This window comes from Phasianus colchicus, chromosome 31 (genome assembly GCF_987193195.1).
Source record: "Phasianus colchicus chromosome 31, bPhaCol1.hap1.1, whole genome shotgun sequence".
In the NCBI taxonomy this organism is placed as follows: Eukaryota; Metazoa; Chordata; class Aves; order Galliformes; family Phasianidae; genus Phasianus; species Phasianus colchicus.
This window is the reverse complement of record NC_143466.1, coordinates 259645-273508: the sequence shown is the minus strand read 5'-3', so window position 1 is coordinate 273508 and position 13864 is coordinate 259645. Positions and strand designations below refer to the sequence as shown.

The 13864-nt window shown below is 52.5% G+C and overlaps 2 protein-coding genes across 9 annotated transcripts in view; one reads left to right on the top strand and one right to left on the bottom strand.

Moving 5' to 3' along the window:
• LOC149914094 (uncharacterized) overlaps positions 1-13864 on the bottom strand; it is a 155188-nt gene that overhangs the window by 139597 nt on the left and 1727 nt on the right. For 2 of the 8 annotated variants that reach the window (XR_016460611.1, XM_090127656.1), the window contains exon 2: positions 13061-13192. Coding sequence is in view for 2 of the 8 variants with exons in the window: in XM_090127656.1 (XP_089983782.1) it covers positions 13061-13192 (132 nt within the window). In the remaining 6 variants the exon portion in view is untranslated. Of the gene's footprint in view, positions 1-6249; positions 10610-10793; positions 10852-11447; positions 12034-12276; positions 13193-13864 lie in introns of those variants that run through there. The other 6 variants (XR_016460612.1, XR_016460616.1, XR_016460613.1 and 3 more) reach the window with 6 other exon arrangements.
• LOC149914095 (zinc finger CCCH domain-containing protein 11A-like) lies at positions 624-4466 on the top strand. Its single transcript, XM_090127661.1, has 7 exons — positions 624-829; positions 1471-1594; positions 2072-2134; positions 2386-2472; positions 2762-3100; positions 3407-3483; positions 3605-4466. Exons 1-7 carry the CDS (start codon positions 776-778, stop codon positions 3659-3661), a joined length of 801 nt encoding a protein of 266 aa, XP_089983787.1. The 5' UTR covers positions 624-775; the 3' UTR covers positions 3662-4466.

Below are 13864 nucleotides of genomic sequence, written 5' to 3'. Positions count from 1 at the left end.
GTGTTGGTTTCCTAAAATTTGGATCTGGGAGGTGAGCACGCCCTTTGCTTATGATGGAAGCACAGAAGTGATGCGGGCACTCGCTGAGGTCACAGTCATCGCCGAGGTGGGAGCGTTTGTGGCACAGCCGGTGAGCAGAGCTGGTGCTCTGGTGAGTGTGCTGCACGCAGAGACTGAGCTGTGAGCTTTCCTTGAGAGATCACCCTGCGAGAGCCCGTCGGAAGCACCGCTGCGGCGTGTGCGTGAGCTGGGCACAGCTCAGGCTGAGCAGGCCGAGCAGGTGAGCTGGGTTTGGTGCTGGGTGGTTGCCGGGAGGTGTCTCAGCAGGAAAGCTGGGCTGGGGTGGGCACGCTGCATCAGCCCTCGTCCCGGCTGGCAGTGAGACAGAGGGAGTTTTCTTCAGGACAGCAACACCAGCCATGTGCTTCAAGGCGCGTAACTATTGAGGAGATGGAGAACGCTTGCTGTCAGAAATCATGGCAGCTGTACAGGAGCTGGGTGTATTTTGGGGACAGTCCTTGTAACCAGCTGGTTTCGAGACATTGCCCTGCCCGAGAGTCTAAACTGCACAGCAGAAGAATGCTGGGAAAATGCTTCTTCCTCACTGTTTTTCACTTGCAGGTTCTTTCCTTAGGGTTCCTTTTTCCTTTCCAAAAGGAGATTTTGGGGATCGAGGCACTTGAAGAGAGAGTGAAGCCAGCTCTTTCCAACAGTGCGGGCAGTCCCTGTGGAGAGGACCCCGGGAACTTGAGCTTCCCCTGAGACGTTCCCCAGCATGTCTCAGCAGGGAGACGGACGCAGTTGCCATCGCTGCTTTGCGCGTGGAAAGGTATGGCTGGGTTTCTTTCGCTTGGGTTTCTCCTTTCTCTGGTTTTGGAGGGGAAGGGGTGGAGCAGGGGGAGCCCTGCTGGTCCTTTGTTAGCTCAGTAAGCGGCTGGGTTGTGCACTTGCAGCAACAGGACAGCATTGCCAGGCTCCTTAACCTGCTGGGGCAGGGTGGGAGCAGAGAGCGGGCACTGCCCTCCTGCCAGCTGCACCTGGTTATGGTTTGCCAGCTGCCCCGGGTTTCTGCTGAGAAGTTAGTTCTAGCTGCCTGCAGTAGTAAAGGGTGGGGAAGAAATAGTGGTGAAGAGCTAAGGCTGTGTACGGTAATTTTGCATGGGTTGAACTGTGGCACCTGAAGTCACTGTTTCCCTCGGAATAATGCTGGTGTTTGCAGGTGTGTTGGTTTAACCCCCCGAAGTGATGTCTGAGAGCGCCCGTCTTCTCCACCTGAACGATGAGAAAGCTGGATATGCCCAGAAATTGCAGCGCGTGCAGATGTTGTGAATGCGCTCCCAAATGTTTCCGTTAGTGATAACTAACGTCTCAGCACTCTGATACCCACCTCTGGCACCATCTGGAACACTGCATCTCTTTGCAAACGTTGGGTGGCCGTTTCCATGGCCCTTCCTTTATTTCTCTCCTCAGAAGCAGCGCGGCGCGGTTCCCTGTGCTAGGGAGCAGCACCCAGCAGGCTGCCAGAGATCCAACAGCGCCTTGCAGCGCACAGAGGGACGCGATGGGGACGGACCATCCTTAGCACCACGCAAAAGTGAGTCTCTGCAGTCCTCTGTCATGAAGTATGGAAGAATGCATTTTAAGTATTACTTCTGAGCGGTGCAGCACTGCAGGGGTGTCCAGTAACCATGGTGGAAGCATTAGAGAGGCCGACAGCAACAGATGGCAGCAGTGAGACAGAAGTGTGTGTGTAAGTGGTGGTGCTCAGAGCTGAGTGCATTCCCTGTAGGGACAAAAAATCCGTGCCTCGACTTTTGCAGCTGATAGCGTTTTGTGTGCTGACGCAGCTTTGCTCTGCAGCATGCAGAGCTGTCAGGCAGACTGGGGTTCCTCTGCTGCCACCTGAGCGGGAATGAGAGCAGTAGTGCTTTGTGCAAGCGCACTGCAGTTTAAAGATCAGTTTCTGTTCTGGCTGTAGAAGAGTGTCTTTTGGTTTTTGTGGTGGACGTGGGCTAACAGGACAGTGCTGCTCCTGGTGTCTGTGAAATCAACACACAATCTGTTGTTGTAGGGACGGAGCCTGCGCGTCCATGGAATGGTGCTGGGCTTGGGGGGAAACGGAAAGCCTCCCCAGGTAAGAAGCTCTTGTGAGCTGTGGTGTGGGTACCTGCCTCTAAATAGGGCTGCATGAAGGGCTGTGTGGGATGGAGGAGAAAAGAAGGGGCACTGCAGATCTGTGCTGACTGCAGAAATGGCACAGCGTTGTAGCAGCAGAAAGGCCAATTGAAGAAACTACGCTTGAGGAGCAGAAGTTTGTGGTTGGCTGTGCTAAAATGCTCCTCCAAAGAGATGCTCTTCATGTCTTTCTTGTTTCCTTTCTGACAGAAGCTGATGCAAGCAGGCTTGCAGTGAAGCGCAGCCTTGCAGGAAGCCAGGGGAGGAGCATGGAGTGTGGCACAGCCCCCAAGAGAGGTACAGACACACAGCAGCATCTGGGTTTGGTGCACTGTCTTTCTAGTTAGGCTTTCTGTCTGTCCTTTCCTGGGACTGCTGTCGTTGCGTGTTGCTTGAGATCTTAATCCCTGGGGATTACAGTTGCCTTTCCTGTCCCAATTGGAAATGGCCCACAGTTCAGCCAAGATCCCAAGGTCCATTGCTGTGAACACTCGAGAGTTCCTAGCATTGTGGCCCATTTTGCAGACCGAAGGCAGTGTGTGACTCTCTTTTAATCTTGCTGCTTCCCCTTGCTTGATTTGAACAGGGAGAGGTGCTGAGCCAAACGGCAAGATGTACGCGAAAGCTCCTCTCCAGGCTCCAGGAGGGCTTCCTGGAACAGCAGGTCCCAGCAGAGGGGAAAGACCTTCCCCTGCAGTTGACAACCACTCCCTCTCCAAGACCATGGCTGCAAGAAAGCGCAAGGGAGTGGAGGAAGAGGAGCAAAAAGCAGAGCTGTGGCCTGCCAAGAAACAAGTGAAGGTGGAGCGCGATGGGGAGAAGGCTCAGAGCCCACATCAGAGCAGAGGCGGTGTGCCAGCTCCAGCAACACACCCTGGGCCTGCCCCAGCGCCGACTGAGCGGTTCCGGACCTCAAAGCGAAGAGGTAGGAAGGTGCTGCAGCTGCCCTGGTGAGGTGCTTCCCTTATCAGGTGCATGGAGTTTGCTTAGGATTTGCTTTGCTTTCTCCTTCTCTCTGCGGAGAGGGGAAAAGAGTAGAAGGCTGCCGAGTCCAATGGCAAGGAAGTGCCAGAAAGTGTAACCCTCTCTTTTCCCATGAAATCCATGACGGCCTTCTGCTTGTCCCACTGGAAATACCCTTCCCTGAGAGGCTTCCTAGCCTGTTTTCATGTACCCATGTTTCCGCGGTTTTGCTGTTGACAAACTGAATTTCTCTCCTCTTTCTCTATAGCAAGACGACAACGACAAAAAGAGAGGAGAGCAGAAATGAAGAAGGCTGCTCTGAGAGCTGCCGCTGCACGTGCAGAGGTGAGTCCTCGGTGAGCACAGACACGGCTCTTGTTGTTCTCTGTCTGTCAGACGTGAAGGGGATTGTAGAATGCTGGGGGAAGCGGTGTCCTACTTTGACGCTCGCTTTCTTTCTTTCCAGTCCTCCACAATGAACAGCCTTGTGGAGATGATGGAGAAGCTGCAGCTGAAGGACTGAGTGGAGGAGCATCAGAAGGCAGCGGCTTCGTGGCAGCAGCCCAACTTGGCACTCTGGTTGCAGTCCATCAATAAACAATTGGAGCTTTGTATTCACAAAGAGCGCACGGCCTGATTTGTCCAGTGGCACTCAGTGAGCTGCTGCACCACCTCCTCGTTATTCCACTCGCGGCGCTGGGTCAGAACTCCCACATCTCCATCAGGGGATGCTGCAGGTTATAGAAGCAATGGATGCACCAGTCCTTGGCCCTGCCCATAAACGCACTGCCTGCAAAGCACGTGCACAGAACTGCGAGTAGCACGGCCTGAGCACAGGCGCGCTGAGTTAGAGAACAGCTGTCTCGAGCTGTCTGAGTTTCTCGGGGCAGCACTGAGCAGAAGTGAGCGTGTGCCCCTCACCCTGCAGGCGTCTCTGTTGGGGGAAGAGAGGCTCCGCCGGCTGCCTGATCCCGGAAGGCAGAGGTGTTCTCCTGACTTCTCTGCAGTGCTACCTTGCCTCATTGTCCCCCCTCTCTTCAGCCGTTTTGATGCTACTTTTCATCCTTTGGGCAGAGCTTGAGTCACTCTCATCATCGCACAGCTTTGTACTGAGCGGTGTGGAATTTTCTGGCTTTGCTCTTAAAAGCCTAGGCTGAAAACTGCAGCGTGCATGCTTAGTTTACATGGGGACATGGGGGGGGACATCCTCTAACCCCCATTATCGAAAAATAAACCTTAATTGCAAAAGTGAGGGGTGTCAACCCCCGACCCATGGGAACAAAGTGGTCCGTGGGGGTGACACTGTGGGGGTGTCCCCATCTCCAGTACGTGACACCACCAGGGTGCCATGAAGGTGTCCCCAACTTTGGTGGTGTGACAGCACGATGCTGTGTCCCCACTTCTCCAGGAAGTCCTCCAGCTGGTTACAGTGTCCCCAGCTTCGGCTCAACGTCCCCAGGGGGTCCTTTTGTCCCCTCTGCATGACGGTGACACCCGATGCTGGCTGCCGAACGCGACACCCGATGACGATGACACCGCGTCACGGCTGTGCCACGCTGGTGTCACACAGTCCCCTCTGGTGGTGGCACAGAGTTCACCACCGTGCGTGTCCACATCCTCATGTCAGACGATGGTGACAGCGCCAGAGGACTCCAGTGTCACCAGGTCCAGCTCTAGGTGGGCCTGGAGGGGTGACAAAGAACAGTGAGAGGCTCAGTGACAGCATGGTGACAACGCAGAGCTGCCTGTGCCTGGCCCTATGCGGTGGTCAGAGTACAGGGAATGGTGTCACCCGATAGATGGTGGCACACAAGTGATGGTGACACCAGATGACGGTAACAACAGTGACAGCCAGGGATGGGGACACTGCGTCACGGCTGTTCCACATCGAGGTCACCCTGTGTCACGGTGTCACCTGAAGACAGTGACACTCAACGACTCCCAGTGGCATCCAGTGAAGGGAAGAACCAACAATGGTGACACCACCGACCCCATGTCACACCCACAGCAGACCCCACATGTCCCCCGACTGTCCCCAGCTCCCCTCCCTGTACACTCCTCGTCACCTCTTCAATGAGGATGGCACCGCTCTGCAGTTGTGCCAGTCCTCTTCTTGGTTGCAAGTGTCCCATTTGGTTTTGTCATCCAGTATTTTTGGGAGAAAACGTGTGGTAGTTCTAAGAGAAGGGGTATTTCTGGGAGAAAATATCCTCTTTTTGGAAGAGAAGGTGAAATTTACCACTGAAATGTGGTATTTCTGGGAGAAAATGACATACTTGAGGGAGAGAACTCGGAAATGGTGGGAGAGAATGTCTTCTATTCGAGAGCAACTGTGGTATTTTTGGTGTGACGACTGGTCCTTTGGGGAGAAAATACGGTAAATATGGGAGAAAATGTCCTCTTGAGGAGTGTCAAGTGGTACTTTTGAGAGAAAATGTCAGGTATTTCTCAGAAAACTGCTGTTTCTGGGAGATAGTAGCATCCTTGGTTGGAAAATGACAGGTGTTTGTGAGAAAGCTGGTATTTTGGGAAAAAAGGCCGTATTTTTAAGACGAAGCTGGTATTTCTGGGGGAATATGTCCCGTCTTTGGGAGAAAAGTGGTCTACCTTGGAGAAAATGTCATGTATTTGGGAGAAAACTGGTCTATCTGGAAGAAACTGCCATTTTTCTGGGAGTAAGTGTGATCCTGAGGAGCGTCAAGTAGTATTCTTGGGATGAAACGTGAGGTATTTCTAAGCGTAGTGGTATTTCTGGGAGAAAATGTCTTGTTTTGGGGGGAAAAGATCACATGTATGTGAGAAAGCTGGTATTTCTGGGAGTAAACGCCATATTTTTAGGAAAAAATGGGTATTTCCCGGATAATCGGTCACATAGTTAGGAGAAAAGTGGTCTACCTGGGAGAAAATGTCCTTGTTTTTTGGTGGAAGAGATCATGTGTAGGGGACTAAAATAGTGTTCCCGGATGAAAATGTCACGTATCTGTGAGAAAAGTGGTATCTGTGGGTCACAGTGCTGTTCCCCAGGGGTCGGTGCTGGGGCCTGTCCTCCTCAAGATCTTTCTTGATGAGCTGAGGGCACTGAGTGCACCCTCGGGAAGTTTGCGGATGACACCAGGCTGGCTGGAAGTGTGGATCTGCCTGGGGGTACCGAGGCCCCACAGAGGGATCTGGACAGGCTGGAGAGCTGGGCTGAAGCCAATGGGATGAGTTCCAACAAGGCCAAAGGCCAGGTCCTGCGCTTTGGCTGCAACAACCCCAGGCGACGCTACAGGCTGGGGGCGGAGCGGCTGGAAGATGCGTAGAGGAAGTGGACCTGGGGGTGTTGATGGATGCTGGGCTGAAATGAGCCAGCAGTGTGCCCGGGTGGCCAAGAAGGCCAATGGCATCCTGGCCTGCATCGGGAACGGTGTGGCCAGCAGGAACAGGGCAGTGATTGTCCCCCTGTCCTCAGCTCTGGTGAGGCCGCACCTCGAGTGCTGTGTCCACTTTTGGGCCCCTCACTGCCAGAAAGACATCGAGGCCCTGGAGCGGGTTCAAAGAAGGGCGCCAAGGCTGGCGAGGGGTCTGGAGCACAGAGCTCACGAGGAGCGGCTGAAGGAGCTGGGGTTGTTCAGTTGGAGAAGAGGAGGCTCAGGAAGACCTTACTGCTCTCTAGAACTACCTGAAGGGAGCTTGTAGTGAGCTGGGCTTCGGCCTCTCCTCTCGTGTCACTAGTGCCGAAAAACAACGTTATAACCCACAAATATCAGTGTTCTCCCAAATACACGATGTTTTCTTCCGGAAAGATCACTTTTCAATCCTAAATATGACAATTTGTTCCAAAAATGCGATATTTTCTCCCGGAAATACAAGCATTCTCCAAAATCCATGATATTTTCTCCCAGAATGCCAGCTTTATCAGAGATATATGAAATTTTCTTCCAAAATTATGATATTTCCTCCCAGAAATATCAGTTTCCTTAGAAATACTTCACGTTTCCTCCAAAAAATACAACATTACAATACCCCCCCTTCCCCATAATGTGATACTTTCTCCAGGGAGTCACAGTTTTCTTAGAAATACCTCATGTTTTCTCCAAACAATATGACATTACAGTCCTCAGTATGACATTTTCTCCCAAAAATAGGACATTTCCTCCCAGAAATACCAGTTATCTTTACAAAAATAGGACTGCAGCCATTGGAGATCTGCTGGAAGGACAGACGGCCAGCTCCAGGAGCTCCAGGAGGCTCCTGGAATGCAGCCATGGTCACTTTGTGCTCCGGGCGTTGGGCAGACCGACCAGAGGTGAAGCGTGGCTGGATCAGCTGCTCAGCAGTGCGGAGGAGATGATGAGTGAAAGGCGTTCAGGTTGGGGCAGCCTGGCTGCAGTGAGCACGGCTTGTGGGGTTGGTGATCCGAGGGATGTGGGCATGGCAAGGAGTGGGGCAGGACCTGAGCTTTGGGACGGCGAGCTTTAAGCTTTCACGGGCTGATGGCCCAGATCTCTGGGGATCTGTCTGTAAAAACAAAGATGGTGAGCAAAGCTGGCTGCTCTTCAAGGCTGCCTTCCCTTCTGAGAGCACAAGAGCTCTCCGTCCCTCTGAATAGAAAGCAGAGGACGCAGGAAGCCCATCGGCTCGGCGCAGACCTGCTGGGCAGCTGGGGGCAAAGCAAGGAGCAACAAGCTCTGCTAACAGGCCGTGTCACCTGGAGCAATACAGGGCTAACAAACAGGCCGTGTCACCTGGAGCAATACAGGGCTAACAGGCCGTGTCACCTGGGAAGAATACAGGGATGTCTGGACCTGCAGACGTGGGATCAGGAAACACAAGGCGCAGAACTGAACTTGGAGAGGGACGTGAAAAACAACAGGAAGACTTTCTACACGTGCATTGGCCAGAAGAGACAGGTCAAAGCAAGTGTGCCTCCTTTGTAAATGTAAAAGGAGAACTGCCTGCAACAGATGGAGAGAAGGCTGAGGTACAGAATGAGTTCTGTGCCTCGGTCTTCACTGGCAGCCAGGATTCCAGAGTTTGTCACGTCCCTGAGCCCTGCATCCATAAACCTCCAGGTGGGGACCGGGGTGGTAAATACCCCCTGCTGTGAGGGCAGAGCAGAGAGACTGCCTGATGAGATTGAACGTGTGCAAGTCTATGGAGCAGATAGATGGTGAGATGTGAGACTGAACGTGTACAAGTCTATGGGCAGGATGGCGTGCATCTCAGGGCTCTGAAGAAGCTGGCTGCCGAGCCGCTCTCCATCATATTTGAGAAGTCGTGGCTGTCAGGTGAGGTCCCGGATGCCTGGAGGAAGGGTCACGTCACTGCCGTTGGCAAGAAAGGGAGCAAGGAGGACACAGGAACTACAGGCCGGTGAGTCTCACCTCTGTGCCTGGGAAGATGATGGGACAGATCCTCCTGGATGACATGCTTGATCACATGAGGAGTGAGCGTGTGATCCGAGACAGCCAGCACGGCTTCAGCAGGGGAAGTCATGCTTAACCAATCTGGTGGCCTTCTGTGATGGAGTGACGGTATCGGTGGACAAGGGGAGGGTGACCGACGTCATTTCCCCGGACTTGAGCACGGCCTTTGACACGGTCCCCCACCACATCCTTATCTCCAAACCGGAGGGATGTGGATTTGATGGGTGGACCACTCGATGGATAAGGAATTTGTTGTAAGGCCTCAGACAAAGAGTGGTTATTAATGGCCCTATGTCCAGGTGAGGCCAGTAACGAGCGGCATCCCCAGGGCTCTGTCTTGGGACCGGTGCTCTTTAGCACCTTTATCAACGACATGGATGGTGGAATCGAGTGCACCCTCAGCAAGTTTGCTGACAACACCAAGCTGAGCGGTGCGGTTGACACGGCTGAAGGAAGGGATGCCATTCGGAGGGACCTCAACAGGTTGGAAAGGCGGACCCGGGTGAACCTGATCAGGTCCTACACAGCACAGTGCAAGGTTTTGCACTTGGGCCGGAGGAATCCCAGGCATCCATACAGACTGGAAGGAGCGGTCCTTGAGAGCAGCCCCGTGGAGAAGGACCTGGGGGTCCTGATAGATGAAAAGCTTAGCATGAGCCAGCAGCGTGCCCTTGCAGGTGGGAAAGCAAATGGAATCCTGGGCTCCATCAGAAGAGGGGTGGCCAGCAGGGACAGGGAGGTGATTGTCCCCCTCTACTCCGCTCTTGTGAGGCCCCATCTGCAGTACTGCGACCACGTCTGGAGCCCCCAGTACAAGAAAGACAGGGAGCTGTTGGAGAGGATCCAGAGGAGGGCCACAAAGATGATCAGGGGACTGGAGCACCTCCCTTATGAGGACAGGCTGAGGGAGCTGGGCTTGTTCAGCCTGGAGAAAAGAAGGCTGCAGGGTGACCTCATTGCAGCATTTCAGCACCTAAAGGGAGCCTACAAGCAGGAGGGAAGTCAACTCTTGGAAAGGGTAGAAAACTGCAGGACGAGGGGAAATGGTTTGAAGTTGAGGGAGGGAAGATTTAGGGTGGATGTCAGGGGGAAGTTCTTTACAGAGAGTGGTCAGGTGCTGGAACAGCTGCCCAGAGAGATTGTGGATGCCCCATCCATCCCTGGAGGTGTTCAAGGCCAGATTGGATGGGAACCTGGGCAGCCTGGTCTAGTGTGAAATGTGGAGGTTGGTGGCCCTGCATGTAGCAGGGGGGTTGGAGATTCATGATCCTTGAGGTCCCTTCCAACCCTGGCAATTCTGTGATTCTCCTATTCTGTGTCTTCTCCCTGATGCCAATTGGAAGTGATATCCTTTAGTCTTCAGTATAACAGACATTCTGTGACTGTGCTTGAAGACAGTCTCCCTTGAGCGCTTTAGTTGTGCTTGTTTAGTGCTTGTAAAACCAACTGTGCAAGTGCTGCTCTCCTCCCCATTGTGAGGGGATTGCTGGCAGGAGCTAAGCAGTTATCACAGGCACATCCAGCAAGGAGCTGCCGTGGCAGATGGGCGGGTGGAGCAGCTGTCTTCCAACCTGTCCCCTGCAGCAGTTGGCATTCTGTAAGCTACTCTTCCCCAGTTTGCAGAACCAGTATCAAAAGTTGATACTCTTTTGTGAAAGAGTAAATGGGGGTTGAAAAAAGAGGCAATATGACATTCCTGACTGCAGATAAACAACAGCACAGATGCTGGTCACCGCCGCAGAAAAAGCTGGACTTGTTAATGAAGCAGCTTATCCATCTGTGTTGGGATTTTGTACAGCTGACCTCACCTGCCTCTCATTCCTTGCCATCGCCCCCTTTTTCCTCTAAGGTGAAAAAGACAGCCTTATTCTTTTTGAGTCCGTAATTGTGATCGTTTATTGATTGAGTACAACCAGATAAGACATGGAGTGCCAAGTTGGGCGGCACTCGCAGCGCTGCCCTGTAACACCACACACTGCAGCTGCTGCCTTCTGATGTTCTTCCTCTCAGTCCTTCAGGTGCAGATTCCGCATCGTTGCCACAGGGCTGTTCATTATAGAGGACTGGAAAAAAACAAAGCAAGTGTAGAAATAGGACAGAAACAATCTAGGGAGAGCTCACTAAGAAAGTCTGAACAGTAAACTTCCACAACAGCCCCATGCAGAACAGCAGGTTACTGCCATTCAGATCACTGACATTACTTCCCATAACACACAGCTTAGCTGCTGTGCCCTCCTTTTTCCCTACCTGAGCTGCATGCCCTTCCTTTTCCCTACCTGAGCTGCATGCCCTTCCTTTTCCCTACCTGAGCTGCATGCCCCTCGCCTCCTTTTTCTTGGTGCTCTTGCCTTTTCCTGCTACTCACTCCCAATCTCAACACTTGCCTGCTCTGCTTGCTGCTCTGACAAGTGCCTCTTAACTCTGCTCGCAGCTTCTCTCCTGCATGCCCTTCTCTATTCCCTTCTCGTGCCCTTCAGGCTTCTGCTCCCCTTGCTGAGCAAGCCCATGCCCGGTAGCTCCCCTTCAACCTCCTCCGCCCTTTGCCTTTCTCCACACAGATGCTTGCTTCTGGCCAGCACTCCTGCCCGCTGCCTAGCCCACAGCCCGCATCTCTTGGGGAGACAGCAAGGTGGCCTGGAGCTACCCACACCTCCTCCCGGGCACGACTTCTCAGCTTTGCTTCAAGCCCACAAAAAGCCCCAAGGAGCTCCTCTTACCTTTGGGCTCAGCTTCTTCTCCTGCCGCGCAGCTCCTGTGCCAGGCGGGGGCTCAGCCCTCCCATTTTTCCCTTCCTCCCCTCCCCTCTCTCCTCTCCCCCCCTCCTTCCCTTCCCCTCCCCTCCCGTACCCCCCCTTTTCTCCCTTTCCCCTCCCCTTCCCCCTTGCCTTATGGCAAACTCACCTTTCCTGCTCTTCACTCCCTCCTTCTTCATTCTCCTGCCTTTTGCTGCTACTCTCGCCTTGCTTTCCCTTGCTGTGCTCTGCTTTGCTTTCTCTACATTTTGGCCATCCAGTCTTTTCTCAGCTGTTATTCTTGACTGTTTACTTGGCTTTTTTCTTCTTTTCTCATTTCTTTTTTTTCTGACCTTTTTGGGCTTTTTTCTTTTTCTTCTTTTTTTATGCTTTCGTTTCTTTTTTCATTTCATTGCACTTGTTCTTTTTTTTTTTTTTCTCTTTTCCTTTTCTTTTTGTTTTCATCTATTTTTTCTCATTTTCATCTTGGTTTTCTTTTTTCATTTTCACTCTTTTTTTCTTTTTTTTTTTATTCCTTTTTTCTTTTTTTTTTCATTGCACTTTTCTTTTTTATTTCATTTTTCTCTCTCTTTTCTCATTTTTTTCTATTTTCATTTTTTCTTTTTCATCTTGGTTTTCTCTTTTTGTTTTCCATTTTTTTTTCTTTTTTCCTGTTTTATTTTTTTCCTTTATTACTCTTTTTTTTCCCTTTCTCTTTTTTCTTTCACCTTTTTTTCTTGTTTTTCATTTTTCTTTTTTTTTTTTTTATAATCATAGGTACTCCTGAAACCCCCTTTAAGCCCTCCCTACCCTCCCCATTCTTTCTTTTCTCCCTCACCTCCCCCCTTGCCTTATCCTACCATTCCCTTGCCTGCTCTTCTTACCTGAGCTGCTGTCCCTTCCTTTACCTACCTGAGCTGCTTGTTCCAAAAATTACCTAGCTGACCTGCTTGCCCCTCGCTTTCCCAGCTGAGCTGCTGGCCCCTCTCATTCCCTACCTGAGCTGCTTCCCCCTAACTTACCTAGCTGAGCTCCTTGCCCCTCACTACGTACTTGAGCAGATGTTTGCTCACTTGGCTTCCTTACTGGTTGTCCCCTCACTTACCTACCTCACCTGCTATCCACTCACTTTCCTAGCTTAGCTGCTGTCCCCTTCCTTTTCCCTACCTGAGCTGCATGCCCTTCCTTTTCCCTACCTGAGCTGCTGTCCCCTCCCTTCCCTACCTGAGCTGCATGCCCTTCCTTTTCCCTACCTGAGCTGCTGTCCCCTCCCTTCCCTACCTGAGCTGCATGCCCTTCCTTTTCCCTACCTGAGCTGCTGTCCCCTCCCTTCCCTACCTGAGCTGCATGCCCTTCCTTTTCCCTACCTGAGCTGCTTGCCCCTCGCCTCCTTTTTCTTGGTGCTCTTGCCTTTTCCTGCTACTCACTCCCAATCTCAACACTTGCCTGCTCTGCTTGCTGCTCTGACAAGTGCCTCTTAACTCTGCTCGCAGCTTCTCTCCTTCTGCATGCCCTTCTCTATTCCCTTCTCGTGCCCTTCAGGCTTCTGCTCCCCTTGCTGAGCAAGCCCATGCCCGGTAGCTCCCCTTCAACCTCCTCCGCCCTTTGCCTTTCTCCACACAGATGCTTGCTTCTGGCCAGCACTCCTGCCCGCTGCCTAGCCCACAGCCCGCATCTCCTGGGGAGACAGCAAGGTGGCCTGGAGCTACCCACACCTCCTCCCGGGCACGGCTTCTCAGCTTTGCTTCAAGCCCACAAAAAGCCCCAAGGAGCTCCTCTTACCTTTGGGCTCAGCTTCTTCTCCTGCCGTGCAGCTCCTGTGCCAGGCCGGGGCTCAGCTCTTCCCACACTCCTCCATTCCTGCAAGGTTGCTTTCCTTTGCTCTGCTGCAGTTAGCTTTCCTACTTGCTTTCTCTTGATATACATGGATTGCTTTTTACTTTTTTTCCTCCTCTGTGCCTCTTTTTTTCTGTTTTCAGCACTTCCATTTTTTTTTTCTTTTTCCATCTTTTTTTTTTTCTTACTTTTCATTCTCATTTTTCCTTTTGTTTTTTTTTTTTTCCCCGCCCCGTTGAGATTCTCCCTCTTTATCCCCCTCAGCTTGCCTCTATCTGTGCCTCCAACTGGGTCTTCTCTCTCACATTCCCGTCTTGTGCCCGGTGTCACCCCACATTACCCTCTATTTCACTGTGCCCACGCAAACCCCCTATTGTCTCTCTGCAGCCTTTTATAACCTTACACCTCTCTACTTCCCCCCCAATCCCACCCACAGACCCCTGTCATGCCTGTTTCTCTATACCACGCCTACAGCCCTCCCGCTGCTCCCTGTAGCCCCACATCCCCTTCTATCCCACCTCCATTCCCCCTACAGCCACTCATAGAGCCACAGTTTCTTAGGTCCTCCCCCAGCCCCCTATATCCCTCCCCGTAGCTCTCGCCAGCCCCTCCCGGCCCCCAATGCTCCCTATAGCACCGTGTCCCCCCGTTTCCCCCTCACAGCCCTCTGCTGCCCTAAATCCCTTTGTACCCACCCCTATCGCCCCATGTACCCCGATACCACAGCCGCTGCAGCCCCGCCTGCCTCCC

What these genes read in the sequence shown, in the direction of transcription:
- LOC149914095 (XM_090127661.1), top strand. Translation starts at nt 776, where the DNA reads ATGTCTCAGCAGGGAGACGGACGCAGTTGCCATCGCTGCTTTGCGCGT. An exon ending in CCGGACCTCAAAGCGAAGAG is followed by an intron (nt 3,101 to 3,406) that starts GTAGGAAGGTGC and finishes CTTTCTCTATAG; the next exon opens with CAAGACGACAACGACAAAAA. An exon ending in CTGCCGCTGCACGTGCAGAG is followed by an intron (nt 3,484 to 3,604) that starts GTGAGTCCTCGG and finishes CTTTCTTTCCAG; the next exon opens with TCCTCCACAATGAACAGCCT.